This window comes from Coregonus lavaretus (assembly GCF_964263955.1).
Source record: "Coregonus lavaretus genome assembly, chromosome: 15".
NCBI lineage: Eukaryota > Metazoa > Chordata > Actinopteri > Salmoniformes > Salmonidae > Coregonus > Coregonus lavaretus.
This window is the reverse complement of record NC_140002.1, coordinates 40,137,828-40,154,264: the sequence shown is the minus strand read 5'-3', so window position 1 is coordinate 40,154,264 and position 16,437 is coordinate 40,137,828. Positions and strand designations below refer to the sequence as shown.

General features: G+C 42.2%; 1 protein-coding gene across 1 annotated transcript in view; it reads left to right on the top strand.

Moving 5' to 3' along the window:
* Positions 1-16,437, top strand: part of LOC311142877 (serine/threonine-protein kinase PAK 3-like) — a 49,463-nt gene that overhangs the window by 19,250 nt on the left and 13,776 nt on the right. Inside the window, exons 2-6 of the mRNA XM_084178582.1 lie at positions 9,013-9,203; positions 11,207-11,307; positions 13,318-13,471; positions 13,647-13,684; positions 14,784-14,846. Of these exons, the coding sequence (XP_084034708.1) occupies positions 9,035-9,203; positions 11,207-11,307; positions 13,318-13,471; positions 13,647-13,684; positions 14,784-14,846 (525 nt within the window). The 5' untranslated portion in view covers positions 9,013-9,034. The remainder of the gene's footprint in view (positions 1-9,012; positions 9,204-11,206; positions 11,308-13,317; positions 13,472-13,646; positions 13,685-14,783; positions 14,847-16,437) is intronic.

Sequence of the window (16,437 nt, the reverse complement as noted above, 5' to 3'; positions counted from 1 at the left end):
CAGTGTGGACCTCGGAGAGTTTTGGAACTCTCTACCTTGTGACTGGTCCCTCTATTGGCCCAGGCGCCATCAAAGAAAGCCGTTGTTGTCAGCTGAACCGAGGACTGTTTTCTCTCTGTTTGTTCAAGTGAAGAGGGGGATAAAATAATATTTTCATTCCTTCAATGACTTCTGTAGAAGAACTGTTTCCGTGGTGACCTTGAAAGGGAAATCACGCGAGAGGTGAGGGTTTGGGCTGTAAAGAGATGACATCTGCTGTGGTTTGGCCTGTGTGTGTTGGTCTGCTCTCTGCTGTGATCAGGGTCTGTGCTGTGCGCCCTCCCCTGTGCTGTGAGGAGAGAGCGAATGGAGAAAAGGCTGTTGTTTTGACACATCATTTTATAGGCTTTGAAATAACGTGTGTCCGAATACAAATGTACAAAATTACATTAAGGATTTATTGTCATCCAACATTTTCAGAACTACGTAAGCACTCAGAAATACTCCAATCCTGCAGAGACATTCTGCACAGCTAGTCATCCTAGTCTCAAGAGGTGATGATTGGTTATCCTAACAGCTCCCCACTGTAACAGAGGAGAACCTGGATATGCCTCTTCAACGTCCACAACAGACCCACTCCCCAGTTGGCCTGTCCCCCCTCCCCTCCACCAGCCCTAATACTACACAGAGCCATGAGCCTGAGCCAGATCTAGAGGCAGAGCCTGCCTATCCTGCTCAGTGAGGCTCAGCTTAGGGAGGCTTCTACAGCCAGCCCTCATCCTCATCCTCATCACTGGGCTACCATGAGCTCTAGATCACAGTCCTTCTACAGCTCCTCCTGCTTTAGCCAGGGAAATTCAGCATAAATGTTTGATCCGCATCACAGAGCAGGGAAAATAACAGCTCTTCATGGATATATTAATAGTTTATGGAAGAGAAATGTGAAAACATCCCCAGTAATATCTCAGAGACTGGTGGGCCGTGCACAGGCAGTAGGCAGTGGTGTGTGTGCTGGCTCTCTGTGGCTTTTCTGACAGGTGTACAGTCCTATTTCTGTCAAGACAGCATATTCTAATGTGGCAACTGTAATGCAAGCCCTGCCAAGCAAGAAGAGGAAGGGCAATTTAAGGCACGTTAGCATGTTCAGATCAATTCCTCACGTCCCCGTTGCTACTTTTCTGCCTTTCTTCACAGCTTGTGGTCTTAAGTTGGCATCATGGTATCATTTTGACGATGCTGCATATCCACAGATGAATAATCCAATAGAAGAAATAAAAAAATAAAAAGTATTGCGCTATTTATTGATGAATCACAGAGCGAAGTCTCTTGATGACAGAGTGATTCTGTTTTCCCTCCCGGGTGGTTGACATATTTCAGCATTACAAAAACCTCATGTTATCTAACCCTACCATCATGTACATAGAAAAAAGATAGTAGTTTTTTGATTGCCGGTGCTGTTGTTTTTTATGTTAGATGGGATCAGAGAAACAGGGCTAGATGCAGAAACATGAGATGCTCCTTAGGGGCATTGCACTCATACAGTAAAAAGTACACTAACTGCCTGCCTGCCTGCCTGCCAGTCTGCTGACATTGCACAGTAAATAGGTCAGTGTTTTATGCTACAGTCAGTGAAGGATAAGAAATGTAAGGGTGCCTGTGAAACGTCCATCTTTAGCGGTCCCTGTGGAGACTGACCACTCAGCAGTCCTGGAGCATCCATTAGTCAGGTGACTAGCCAGAGGGCCACACCCATGGGGGAGGGAAAGGAAGGGATCTTCCTGCAGTCAACCTGCTGATGACATCATACATGTACAGAAGAGATATAGTTAACTAACAGTGCAAATGCTTTTACTTTCTATGTACTTACTTTCACTTTTAGTGCATTGATTCTAGCTCCCAGTGCTTACAGTATAGTGTATTGTACGTTCCCTGAGGAATAGATTGGGTACTCATGGCAACAATCATTGAGTGTGCTTTATATTACAGACCCCAAAGCCTGCGGTTGTTGACACAAATCATCATTTTCATGAATATGCCCTGTGGCCTTCAAAGTGCTTACGCAGGTGTAGTCTTGATGATGTAGTCCTTGTAGAGGACCATGAGTCAGAGGTGCCATTGGTGAAGCCCTGTGCTGTGTCTCTGTGGTGCTGTCTGTCTGTGGAGGAATAATGGGATGCATTCATAAGTGTTGTTTTAATGACCTGCGTGCGGAAGGCTTTGAACTTCCTTTCACTTTGATTGGCTGACCAGATAGGGACCTGATTGGTCTGTGTTATTACTGTAGTGGTTACATATGGCCTGCGTCTGGGCTCTGGATATGAACTACAGTACAACACTGCTCTATTATAGTGACCTAACGCAAGCACAACTGTTTTACCACAAGGTAGTGTATCAGGTCTCTCAACATTGTGCCTGTTTTTACGTAACAAGGGCCATGACTGATGACATCATAATGACATCATGGTATCCACAGTATTGATATCTTTCTCAGAGGTAGGCTATTGAGTCTAGCATGGAATATTTAATGATTAACTGGACAGGGATACAGGCCCTAAATTCCTCCAGGAACAAAGAGGATAAAGTAAATAAGTTAGGTTAGAGACATTGGAAATCAGTTGATCTTTTCTGATCAAAGATACCGGCTAGCATTAGCCGCTTGTGATCAATCTAACACAAGCCGTTTTTGGGGGGATGGAAAAAACGAACTACAGTATGTTCAGTTAAGTTCAAAGCTTCATTTCAGTATTTCAGCTGTACTCTAAGCTGTTCCCACATGGTGTGCAGGGTAACCATACTGCAGGGCGGGAGACAGACAGTCCTCTAGTCTGTAAAAGTGAAACTAACGACATCTCTCACGCCTCGTGGGGTGGGGAGAGTAACACAATCAAAACAGAAGCCCTCATGTGCATTCAGGTATATCCAGAAAAACTGCTTCAGATGGGGGATATAGAGTGACTCACCACACCCAAACAAGTGCAGGAACTAGCTTTGTGTTGACTGTTTCAGGCCCACCCACATTAAAAAAGACTACTGTTTACTATATAACAAACTATAGTATAGTATTCACTGCAGTGTTTTTACATTACTGTAGTATTTACTATAGTGTTTTTGTTTTACTATCTTTGACATTGAACTGGACATATACTAAAAGAGCACATTTTCCATAACCTGTAGGCAACACAATATGGTCTATACTTGGGATGTAGGTTTCTCACTCATGGGGGGCACAAATTGGGCTATGGGGGAGAGGAATGGGTGGGTTGTATGCAAATTCGATATTATCATATCAACACAGTCGGGATTCTATAGTAGGCCTGAGTACTACACATTATCAAGGGATACTACAGCGTGTAGTATAGTATTATACAGTATACTACACAATTCTATAGTAAGTACTACAAATTATCGAGGGTTACTACAGTTTGTAGTATAGTATGTTACAGTTTACTACAGATTACTACTGAATTCTACAGTAAGTACTACACATGATCGAGGGTTACAACATTGTGTAGTATAGTATTCTACAGTATACTACAATTTACTACAGTTTACTACATAATTCCACAGTAAGTACTACACATGATCGAGGGATACTACAGTGTGCAGTATAGTATACTACGGTATACTACAATTTACTAAGGTTTACTACACAATTCTATAGTAAGTAGTACACATGATTGAGGGATACTATAGTGTGTAGTATACTACAGTTTACTACAGAATTCTATAGTAAGTACTGTAGTATTCTATAGTAAACTGTAGTATTTTTTCATGTGGGCGGGGACACGGCTACTTTAGTTTCTTTTCACTGAAAACAGACTCTCTCACTCACTTACACACACACATACATACATACATACATACATACATACATACATACACACACTGCAGCACTAATCCGCTTTATGAGGTGGAGTCAGCCCATCTCCCCACACTGTGAGTGAACCACCTCTGTCTACCTCTCTCTGACAGACATGAATCTGTGGTTTCTCATGGGAATGAGCAGATAAAATCTAACACACTGTTTTCCCATGCTGAGGCTTGATGATGTAACAAACTCTCCACAAACATTTACATAAAGGCTTCTAATCCAAACACATGCAAGCGCGCATACATGCACGCTAGGGATGGGCGCGGTTAATCGAATATCCGGATTTACAAATGTACGTTAGTATTCGATTACTTGAGTGAGTGTTCATCATTGGAGAAAGAATGTGTAGGCCTATTTTAAGAATGAAAAAGCTTTGTCTAAATTAAATTATTCTTGTGACATTTTTACCTACAAGGACATACCTTTGGCCGCCATTCCTTCCAGTTCTCTTCTGCAAATGACTGGAACGAACTACAAAAATCTCTGAAGCTGGAGACACTTATCTCCCTCATTAACTTTAAGCATCAGTTGTCAGAGCATCTTACCGATCACTGTACATGTACACAGCCCATCTGTAATTAGCCCACCCAACTACCTCATCCCCATATTGTTATTTACGTTGTTATTTATTTTGCTCATTTGTACCCCAGTATCTCTATTTGCACATCATCTTCTGCACATCTATCACTCCAGTGTTAATACTAAATTGTAATTATTTTGCACTATGGCCTATTTATTGCCTTACCTCCATAACTTACTACATTTGCACACACTTTATATAGATTTTCTATTTTCTATTGTGTTATTGACTGTACGTTTTTGTTTATTCCATATGTAATAGCCACCCTTTGCCTTGATGACAGCTTTGCACACTCTTAGCATTCTCTCAACCAGCTTTACCTGGAATGCTTTTCCAACAGTCTTGAAGGAGTTCCCACGTATGCTGAGCACTTTTGCTTTTCCTTCACTCTGCGGTCCGACTCATCCAAAACCATCTCAATTTGGTTGAGGTTGGGGGATTGTGGAGGCCAGGTCATCTGATGCAGCACTCCATCATCCATTCACCCACACTGCATCTCACAAAGACATGGCGGTTGGAACCAAAAATCTCAAATATGGACTCCAGACCAAAGGACACCTTTCCACCGGTCTAATGCCCATTGCTTGTGTTTCTTGGCCCAAGCAAGTCTCTTCTTATTATTGGTGTCCTTTAGTCGTGGTTTCTTTGCAGCAATTCGACCATGAAGGCCTGATTCACACAGTCTCCTCTGAACAGTTGATGTTAAGATGTGTCTGTTACTTGAACTCTGTGAAGCATTTATTTGGGCTGCGATTTCTGAGGCAGGTAACTCTAATGAACTTATCCTCTGCAGCAGAGGTAACCCTGGGTCTTCCATTCCTGTGGCGGTCCTCATGAGAGCCAGTTTCATCATAGCGCTTGATGGTTTTTGCGACTGCACTTGAAGAAACTTACAAAGTTCTTGACATTTTCCGTATTGAGTGACCTTCATGTCTTAAAGTAATGATGGACTGTCGTTTCTCTTTGCTTATTTGAGCTGTTCTTGACATAATATGGACTTGGTCTTTTACCAAATAGGGCTATCTTCTGTATACCCTACCTTGTCACTACACAACTGATTAGCTCAAACACATTAAGATGGAAAGAAATTCCACAAATTAACTTTTAAGAAGGCACACCTGTTAATTGAAATGCATTACAGGTGACTACCTCATAATGCTGGTTGAGAGAATGCCAAGAGTGTGCAAAGCTGTCTCAAGGCAAAGGGTGGCTATTTGAAGAATCTCAAATATAAAATCTATTTTGATTTGTTAAACACTTTTTTGGTTACTACATGATTCCTTATGTGTTATTTGATAGTTTTGATCAGTGATGCCAACTTAGCAATTTTGTTGCTAGATTTAGCAACTTTTCAGACTACCCTGGCAACTTTTTTCAAACAGCACCTAGCAACAAATTTAGAAACTTTAAAAAATGTATTTGGAACTTTTAGCAACTTTTAAAAAGTGACTCAAACGCTAAAATGCACGCATGTTCCCTCTACATGACACAAAAACGATTTTCTCTGTCACACACTCAGTCACAACACACGTGCCTGGCTGCAAAAGTGTATCGTGAGTGACGTCAGCAGCAGGCGCTCAGCTCGTGCACAGGCAGCAGCAGGCCAGCCAAGCAGCACAACAACCTGGAGAGAGCTGGAGAGAGATGCCTAGCACACACATCATTATTTGAGTAACATTATTGTGTATTCTACGGAATGACGCAGTTTTACGTTATTACGTAATGACGTCATCACGCAATGACATCACAACGTCATTTAGCAACTTTTACCAACAAAATTCGACCTGCCTCTAGCAACTTCCCCTGAAAATTAGTTGGCAACACTGGTTTTGTTGTCTTCACTATTATTCTACAATGTAGAAAATAGTACAAATATATATTTTTTTTGAATGAGTAGGTATTCTAAAACTTTTGACCGGTAGTGTACATATCATTCTTAATATATCTTGTGTAAATGTATCCACTGTACATACGTATAGATTGCATTTTGATTACTGTTACAGTGCTATCTGGTTTGTTAATTCGATTCGTCCCGACGTTCGTTCTTGATTTCTTGTTGTACTTTTTTGTACTTTTTTTAAACATTTAAATTATTTTTGTACTTGTTTGACATTTTACTGCATTGTTAGGAGCTAGTAACATAAGCATTTCGCCGCACACCCGCCATAACATCTGCTAAACTGTATATGCGACCAATAAGCTTTGATTTTATTTGACACAGACAGACATTTGATCTCTCAAAGGCTGCTTCTACCACTTTAAATGAGAGATTGCCGGTGGTCCGGGAGTGAATCCTGTGCTGCCTGGTGGCCTTTGTTTACTAATGTAGGTTTCCAGTCTGAGAGGCTGTGTGGCCCTGATTCGGAGACTGTTGGACTGTACATCACATGATGGGCCTCAGGGCGAGGCTGTGAAAATAGCCTAAGATGGAGGATGGATGAGAGATATGAAGCCCAGCTCCCTCTCTCCATATCCCGGTTGCGATTTCACAGTCGAACAACATCATTAGCACCATTCCAGCACCAAACAGCTCATTAGCTCGTGTCCTTCTAACAGCCTGAGAAAAATAGCTGTCTCTTGAAGGTTGCTCTTCATTGACTTTCACTTGTTTACATTGGGAGAGGGAATTACTGTAATTTAACTGAATCTGTAGCTGTTTTCTTCATCTCAAACTGTAGTCAACAGGGTTTAGGATGACAATGAGTATACTGTCTTGAGCCTAACCTTTACTTGCACAGATTTATCCTCCCAGATTCTTCCAGATGGCTATCCCATCTTCATCTGAGAGCCCTCTCCACATTACCTAAATAGGCCAATGTTCCTGATGTAGTTGGAATCCCTAACTAGGGGTCTGCTCTACTGCAAGCTGCAGATCTGTCTCACTGTCCTGTATGCTGCTTCCATTCCTACAGGGCCCACTGTTTACTATGCAGAGCATGCTCCTGTCACTCTCATTATATTACCCTGGTCCTGATGCTCCAGGAGAGGGCTTCAAAAGCCTACAGCTGCAATAACAATGTAAGAGAGCAGCAGAGAAAAATAAGAACCTCTGTTGGAATCTCTGCTTCATATTATATTACTGCCCTAACCTTAGCTCCTACCCTAGGTCCTACCCTTACTGAGACCTACCCGTACTGAGACCTACCCTTATTGAGACCTACCCTTACTGAGACCTACCCTTACTGAGACCTACCCTTATTGAGACCTACCCGTACTGAGACCTACCCGTACTGAGACCTACCCGTACTGAGACCTACCCGTACTGAGACCTACCCGTACTGAGACCTACCCGTACTGAGACCTACCCGTACTGAGACCTACCCTTATTGAGACCTACCCTTACTGCAGCCGAGCAGCCATGCCCTATAACACACATTCTAAATCGCTGGCCCAAACGTCTGCCTCACATATTCACATTTAGGACAGAGATGCCTGAGAGAATGTTGGGTGAAATGTAACAGACAGCAATGTAATGGAACACAATGTGACATCCACTGCAAATGGTGAGATATGTTCCTGAAACATGTTTCGTTGTGGGTGTACATAAACATTGATCGATTTGAATGTCAGTGTGTTTCAATAACTGGGAGTGTCTGTACTGAGGCTTGGTTGAATCTCAGATAATCAGGTTACACATGGAAAATACTGTATAGGCTACAACTACAGTAGTACTGTAGTCCAGGATTTTACATGGCAATATCTGTCAATCAGGGATGTAAGGGTTTGACTATGCTGAGGACAAAATTGTCTGTTTACAGATGCTGCCAGATGAAGTCAGATGTGTACTAGTGGATTTATCTCCCCCTATATGAATGTAAGTCGATGGGCTGCAGTCTCCATAGTATACACTTTGTCCGTTTCTCTCCATCATTTCAGCAGACGATGATCTCAGCAAAGATGATTAATCTACTTGGATCTTCTGTTGAATGTAGTAATTTAGATTTAAACATGGTTTTATAGCAAGATGTTTTCCAGTCTGTAAATCTTGTGATTGGATCGTTTTTTCTTTGGCACACGGCAGATATAAAACATTACACAGAGTAGTTCCTGAACACAGAGGCCTTCCTTCAAGAAAAAGATTAGGAACCAGAGAGTGAAACTATGACAGGAAATTGTAAGTCTTAGTAGAGACAGATTATGGGATATTGTGCCCCCCTGGAGCACAGAGAGAGCCCTTCTTGTGACCTATGGAGATTTAAACACTTGAGGCTGCTCATGCCTCTACTGACAGCAAACATTACACAGTGAGGGGGAGACAGACAGCCATCCAAAGGCTATTACCTTGTGGAGTTTTGTTGAACTCCTGACAAAGTCTTACAGCATTTGTACTCAAGTTCAAAACCATTTCAACATTCCTCACATTTCCTGATTTAGTTCAATGTGGGATGCATGTTGATCTGTTTAAAGCCTGCAGTGTGCAGAGGGAGTGGTGGATTTCAGTATATTTTGATATCTCAGGGGAGAGCCTGTAGGCATGGCTCTCTTCTCTCTTTCCACTTTGATCCTAAGAATCCTTTACTTTATTTTCTATCATAGCCTTATGCTAAACTTCCCTCTCTCTTGTTTTTTCCCTTCGTCCTAGGATACTGTGAGTGTTACTAAAGATGTCCGATAGTGTCGATATTGAAGAGAAACCGCCAGCCCCTCCCTTGAGAATGAACAGTAGTTCCCGAGACTCATCAGTGAATCACGGCTCCAAACCTCTCCCAATGGCTCCTGAAGAGAAGAACAAGAAGGTCCGCCTGCGCTCCATCTTCCCTGGAGGAGACAAGAGTGAGTAGACATCTGCATCACCCTTTACTATAGAACTAGGGCCCTGAGTTTGTCCTGACCACGTGACCTAAACAGGAAAAACTAGGCCTGGAGTTGTTTTGGTTTTCCAGGAAAAACTCTGTGCCCAAGACATCACCACTGGCTCACAAGGTCAAGTGACAACAAGGAACCCGTTGATCAGTGTTTTATTAGGGTTAGGAGCCTCCTCTGAGCTATGCAATTTGAGATATGGGTATTGTATTTATTCTTTAGCTCTGCCCTCAGCAAAAAAGTGAAAGAATCTCAGTTATATAAAAGTTGCTAGAGCCATATAATCCTTGTAAACACGGTTCTTACTCTAAAAATATTGAAAATCACTGTTCAAGAATAATGACACCGATTTTAACATACAGTGCCTTCGGAAAGTATTCAGACCCCTTGACTTTTTCCACATTTTGTTAGGTTACAGCCTTATTCTAAAATGTATTAAATTGTTTTTTCCCCTCATCAATCTACACACAATACCCCATAATGACAGAGCTAAAACAGGTTTTTAGACATTTTTACTAATTTATTAAAAATACAAAACTGAAATATTACATTCACATAAGTATTCAGACCCTTTACTCAATACTTTGTTGAAGCACCTTTGGCAGCGATTACAGCCTTGAGACTTCTTGGGTATGACACTACAAGCTTAGAGCACCTATATTTGGGGAGTTTCTCCCATTCTTCTCTGCATATCCTCTCAAGCTCTGTCAGGTTGGATGGGGAGCGTTGCTGCACAGCTATTTTCAGGTCTCTCCAGAGATGTTAGATCGGGTTTAAGTCCGGTCTCTGGCTGGGCCACTTGTCCCGAAGCCACTCCTGCGTTGTCTTGGCTGTGTGCTTAGGGTCGTTGTCCTGTTGGGAGGTGAACCTTCGCCCCAGTCTGAGGTCCTGAGCGCTCTGGAGCAGGTTTTCATCAAGGATCTCTCTGTACTTTGCTCCGTTCATCTTTGCCTCAATCCTGACTATTCTCCCATCCCCACAGCATGATTGTGCCACCACAATGCTTCACCATAGGGATGGTGCCAGGTTTCTTCCAGACGTGACACTTGGCATTCAGGCCAAAGAGTTCAATCTTGGTTTCATCACACCAGAGAACCTTGTTTCTCATGGTCTGAGAGTCTTTAGGTGCCTTTTGGCAAACTCCAAGCGGGCTGTCATGTGCCTTTTACTGAGGAGTGGCTTCCGTCTGGCCACTCTACCATAAAGGCCTGATTGGTGGAGTGCTGCAGAGATGGTTGTTCTTCTGGAAGGTTCTCCCATCTCCACAGAGGAACTCTAGAGCTCTATCAGAGTGACTATCGGGTTCTTGGTCACCTCCCCCGAATGCTCAGTTTGTCCGGGCGGCCAGCTCTAGGAAGGCTCTTCTTCCATTTAAGAATGATAGAGGCCACTATGTTCTTGGGGACCTTCAATGCTGCAGAAATGTTTTTGGTACCCTTCCCCAGATCTGTGCCTCGACACAATCCTGTCTCTGAGCTCTACGGACAATTCCTTCGACCTCATGGCTTGGTTTTTGCTCTGACATGCACTGTTAACTGTGGGACCTTATATAGACAGGTGTGTGCCTTTCCAAATCATGTCCAATCAATTGAATTTACCACAGGTGGATTCCAATCAAGTTGTAGAAACATCTCAAGGATGATCAATGGAAACAAGATGCACCTGAGCTCAATTTCGAGTCTCATAGGGGAAGGGGTCTGAATACTTTCCGAATGCACTGTATTATTGTAGCTAGGTCTGTTCTATCAATCAACACACACTACAAAAATGTCGAGTCTCATAGCAAAGGGGTATTGTGTGTAGATTGCTGAGGATTGTTTAAAAAAAAACAATTTTAGAATAAGGCTGTAATGTAACAAAATGTGGAAAAAGTCATGGGGTCTGAATACTTTCCGAAGGCACTGTATATCTCTTTAAAATCCCTGTGTATGTATTAGAAATAGATCTGAATGTTCTTTTGTTCCCCTATGCAGCAAACAAGAAGAAGGAGAAGGAGCGTCCTGAGATCTCCCTGCCTTCAGACTTTGAGCACACCATACATGTCGGTTTTGACGCTGTTACAGGAGAGTTCACTGTAAGTTTCAGTTTCAAGTTGTATTAGTCATATGTACGGGATACACATGGTATACACCGTCTAACGAAATGCTTACTTGCAGGTTCCTTCTCGACAATGTAAAAACAATAAGAAATAATAAAAGATAAGAATACGAACATAAAGTAAATGGCTCAGTAGAATAGAAGAAACATTTTATCTTAAGTATAATAATGAAAGGCAGTACATCCTTGAGTGACAGATCAAGGTATTTCCAGTGCATATACACTACTGTTCAAAAGTTTGGGGTAACTTAGAAATGTCCTTGTTTAACAATTTTTTTGTCCATTAAAATAACATCAAATTGATCAGAAATACAGTGTAGACATTGTTAATGTTGTAAATGGCTATTGTAGCTGGAAACAGCTGATTTTTAATGGAATATCTATTAAACATAGGCGTACAGAGGCCCATTATCAGCAACCATCAGTCCTGTGTTCCAATGGCACGTTGTGTTTGCTAATCCAAGTTTATCATTTTAAAAGGCTAATTGATCATTAGGAAACCCTTTTGCAATTATGTTAGCACAGCTGAAAACTGTTGTGCTGATTAAAGAAGCAATAAAACTGGCCTTCTTGAGACTAATTGAGTATCTGGAGCATCTGCAATTGTGGGTTCGATTACAGGCTCAAAATTGCCAGAAACAAAGAACTTTCTTCTGAAACTCTATTCTTGTTCTGAGAAATGAAGGCTATTCCATGCGAGAAATTGCCAAGAAACTGAAGATCTCGTACAACGCTGTGTACTACTCCCTTCACAGAACCGCGCAAACTGTCTCTAACCAGAATAGAAAGAGGAGTGGGAGGCCCCGGTGCACAACTGAGCAAGAGGACAAATACATTAGTGTGTCTAGTTTAAGAAACAGACGCCTCTCACTCTAGCAGCTTCATTAAATAGTACCCGCAAAACACCAGTCTCAACGTTAACAGTGAAGAGGCGACTCCGGGATGCTGACCTTCTAGGCAGAGTTGCAAAGAAAAAGCCATATCTCAGACTGGCCAATAAAAAGAAAAGTTTAAGATGGGCAGTCTGAGATATGGCTTTTTCTTTGCAACTCTGCCTAGAAGGTCAGCATCCCGGAGTCGCCTCTTCACTGTTGACGTTGAGACTGGTGTTTTGCGGGTACTATTTAATGAAGCTGCCAGTTGAGGACCTGTGAGGCACCTGTTTCTCAAACTAGACACTCTAATGTATTTGTCCTCTCGCTCAGTTGTGCACCGGGGCCTCCCACTCCTCTTTCTATTCTGGTTAGAGCCAGTTTGCGCTGTTCTGTGAAGGGAGTAGTACACAGCGTTGTACGAGATTTTCAGTTTCTTGGCAATTTCTCGCATGGAATAGCCTTCATTTCTCAGAACAAGAATAGACTGACGAGTTTCAGAAGAAAGTTATTTGTTTCTGGCCATTTTGAGCCTGTAATCGAACCCACAAATGCTGATGCTCCAGAAACTCAACTAGTCTCAAGAAGGCCAGTTTTATTGCTTCTTTAATCAGCACAACAGTTTTCAGCTGTGCTAACATAATTGCAAAATAGTTTTCTAATGATCAATTAGCCTTTTAAAATGATAAACTTGGATTAGCAAACACAACGTGCCATTGGAACACAGGACTGATGGTTGCTGATAATGGGCCTCTGTATGCCTATGTAGATATGCCATTACAAATCAGCCATTTCCAGCTACAATAGACATTTACAACATTAACAATGTCTCCACTGTATTTCAGATCAAGTTTATGTTATTTTAATGGACAAAACAAGGACATTTCTAAGTGACCCCAAACTTTTGAATGGTAGTGTATTTATACAGTATACAGTATATCACAGACAAGGAAGTTATCTAGTGGTAGCTATGAGTACACCCTTAAATGGCAGATCCCCCATATTACCACTACTTGTTAATTATAACCCAGACATGAAAAGGTGTGCAGTGGTAGCGATGAGTTCAAAGAATGGATCTAACCCATGACCTATGACCTTTGATCTCTCTCCACCAGGGCATCCCAGAGCAGTGGGCGCGCCTCCTTCAGACCTCCAACATCACCAAGCTGGAACAGAAGAAGAACCCTCAGGCCGTGCTGGACGTGCTTAAGTTCTACGACTCCAAAGAGACGGTCAACAACCAGAAATACATGAGTTTCACCTCTGGAGGTAAGAACATACAAACACACAATGCCCAGACGCTGCTGTCTTACATTTTCTGAATAAAGAATATGCTACTGAGCAAAAGCTTTGACTATTTATGGAAGAGTCTACATGCGGATCTGTCAGCGTGTTGTCAATGTAAGAGAATGGGACGTCTGGCAATGATTCCTTTCTCTTTCAGACAAATCAGCACATGGATACATAGCAGCCAACACTCTGGTAAGTGCTCATTCATTTCAAACATGTTCCTTTCCTCTCAACAACTAATTAGCCCACATTTATTGAAAGAAAAAGAAATATTAGCTTACATGAGTTGTAGTACTCTCTCCTCAGCTGTAGTGTGCTGTGGAGCTTTTGTAAGGACTGTAAGCCAGACTGTATTATCATTACCCTGACCTCACATGACTGTCTCAGAGTCTAAACGTCCCTTTGGAAATCAGCCTAATGACTCTCTCTGGGCTGCCACAATGTCTCAGAGTATTTTAATAATGAACCATTCTGTCATATTTCATATCTTTTGAAAACCATTGTCCCTATAGGACCTTAATCGGTAGTTGTGTACGGGTAACTGTCTACACAAGTGATGGAACCAATCTCCTCACTGTATGTTAACTAGACAGGTAAGTTGCTATTGACTAAACATTCTTTGGACAGTGTCGCTGTCAGAGTAATGTTTCATTGGTGGACTGAGAAAGAAGACTCAGAGGTCGTGTGCACTCACCTGCATTCAGTCTTTCTGTCTGTTGGTACTTTACCGCTTGGGTGTGAAGAGTCTGAGCTCTTTCTCTATTATGGTTTTGTTATGTCTGGAGAAGGCTGTTGTTCCCAGGCGGTGGTGCCGGCCTGTTGACTCCCAGCACTCTGAGGGTCCTGATGAAGTGTTGGTAGAGCAGGTCAGTAAGGAGCTAGTTCAGAGCCTGGCAGTGGGTACCACACCTCTGAATCGCTCAGCCCTCTGATATATGTAATAATATGGTGGTGTTAAGTCACTGTCCAGAAGCAAAAGGTTCTGCCACTAGTATCACTGTATTGATCACCTTGGCATCTCCATCTATGTCAGCAGCTAGGTCTGGTCATTAGGAGAAGGTCCCCAAAATATGATTTGTGTCTCTTCACCCATGAAAATCTCTCCTCAGTTGATATGTGAGGATCCATTAATCTGTAGTTAGATGTTGATGATATAAATTAGTCCCCATCCCTCTGTAGCGGTCCCCTGCCCTCTGCCCTGTCCCATCCCTCTATAGTCCAATCCATTGTTCTGTAATGTTGTGTGGGTCTGTGTTCAGTAAATCCTCCCATTTTCAACCTTCACATTCAGAACCGACTGCTGTCGTCTGGGCCTCCTGTCAGCCTTAGAACCTGCAGCGCATTATTTGACAAGGTAACTCCTCCATATTACTTTCCACATACCTCTACATTGGCTATACTCTAAATTGAACCATTTTGCACTCTTAATGTTGTTGATGCTAGATTTGCCCAGATATCCAGACTCCATTGGATGAAAATAAACATGACTTACCAATGAACACAACTTACCATCTGCAAATGTTTGAGATTTTAGAGACATCATCATTCTCTATATTTAAATTGGATCTGGCAAAATTTTCTAATGTAATGGATGCTTCTCTATTTCACCACTTGGCTGTAAGCATTTCCTTAAACAATTCCAAATGGCCCATCCTTTAACTGGCAGGGCAGGGGCACATGCCTAAGAGGGCTGTGACGATCCTCAAATTCCTGCATGTCTGATCCCGTGTTCATCACATAGCCAATATGTGCCTGCTTTAATTGTCCATCAGCTGTTTAGATCTGACCGCATGGCCCAGTAGAAACCTGCTAGCCTAGCGCTACTTATCATTAGCCAGCTAGCCCCTCATCTCCTCTGCCTCCTTCAGCTCTATTTGTTCGGTTTCTGGGGCTCTCCTCAGAACACTGACCCCTATTATCCCCCATGGCAGGGCTTAAACCAAACCACCTTCCACTGCTAAACGAAGGACTGCTGGCTTGCCACCATTTCATAGCCTGCAGCTAGTCACCACTACTGCTATACTGTGCTGCTTTGGCTATTCTTTGCCATCTTACATTGCATACTTAGGCTAGGGATGGATGAATTCTATCCCACCTTACAGAACAGGCTCACCCAGATGATGGTTTTTATGATGGAGTACAGTACAGAGGTGAGAGACATTATAAATAATTTAGAGGAGCGAGTAGTGATAGGGAGTGCCTTTGCATGGCTCTTTCACCACCATCAGAGTAGGTATTGTGGCCTACTGTACTGTAAGGCTGGGTGATGTTTTTAGTGGCTATGGTTGGAGTTGGAGTATTCGGATACGGGTTGTTTTGCGTGTTTGGCTCTAGGCCCAACTGCATGCTGTATAATGCAGTTCAATGAACTGACACTGAAATACATCACGACAGAGATTATCCCTGTTAGCCTTGTTGTAGCATGTTTTCTCACTTTTAACTGTTTTTAACTCTAATTTTAACTCTGTTTTTAACTCTCATTTTAACTCTGTTTTTAACTCTCATTTTAACTGTGTTTTTAACTCTCATTTTAACTCTGTTTTTAACTCTCATTTTAACTCTGTTTTTAACTCTCATTTTAACTGTGTTTTTAAATCTAATTTTAACTACCTCAGCCCATATGATCATAAGCCATTCTAGTAGCTATCCTGTCCAGGTTTAAGCAAGCTGATAATGTCGAATACCTACATTCCTGATTACACATGTGTAATACATTACAATCTTTCTGTTTTACCCTATCCTATTTCACAGCTGAGCACCCTGTTGTAATGGGATGGTCTTAGGAGGTGTTTATTGTAAGCTTGGACATGCTTCATTACATGGAACATTAGGAGTCCCTGGACTAACCATTGACAATAATGCAGGTGATGCAGTCTGTCCCAGTGATGTCAGATTGTCACAGTCCAACGTACTACAGACCTCCTCACTGACACCTTGTTTTACCC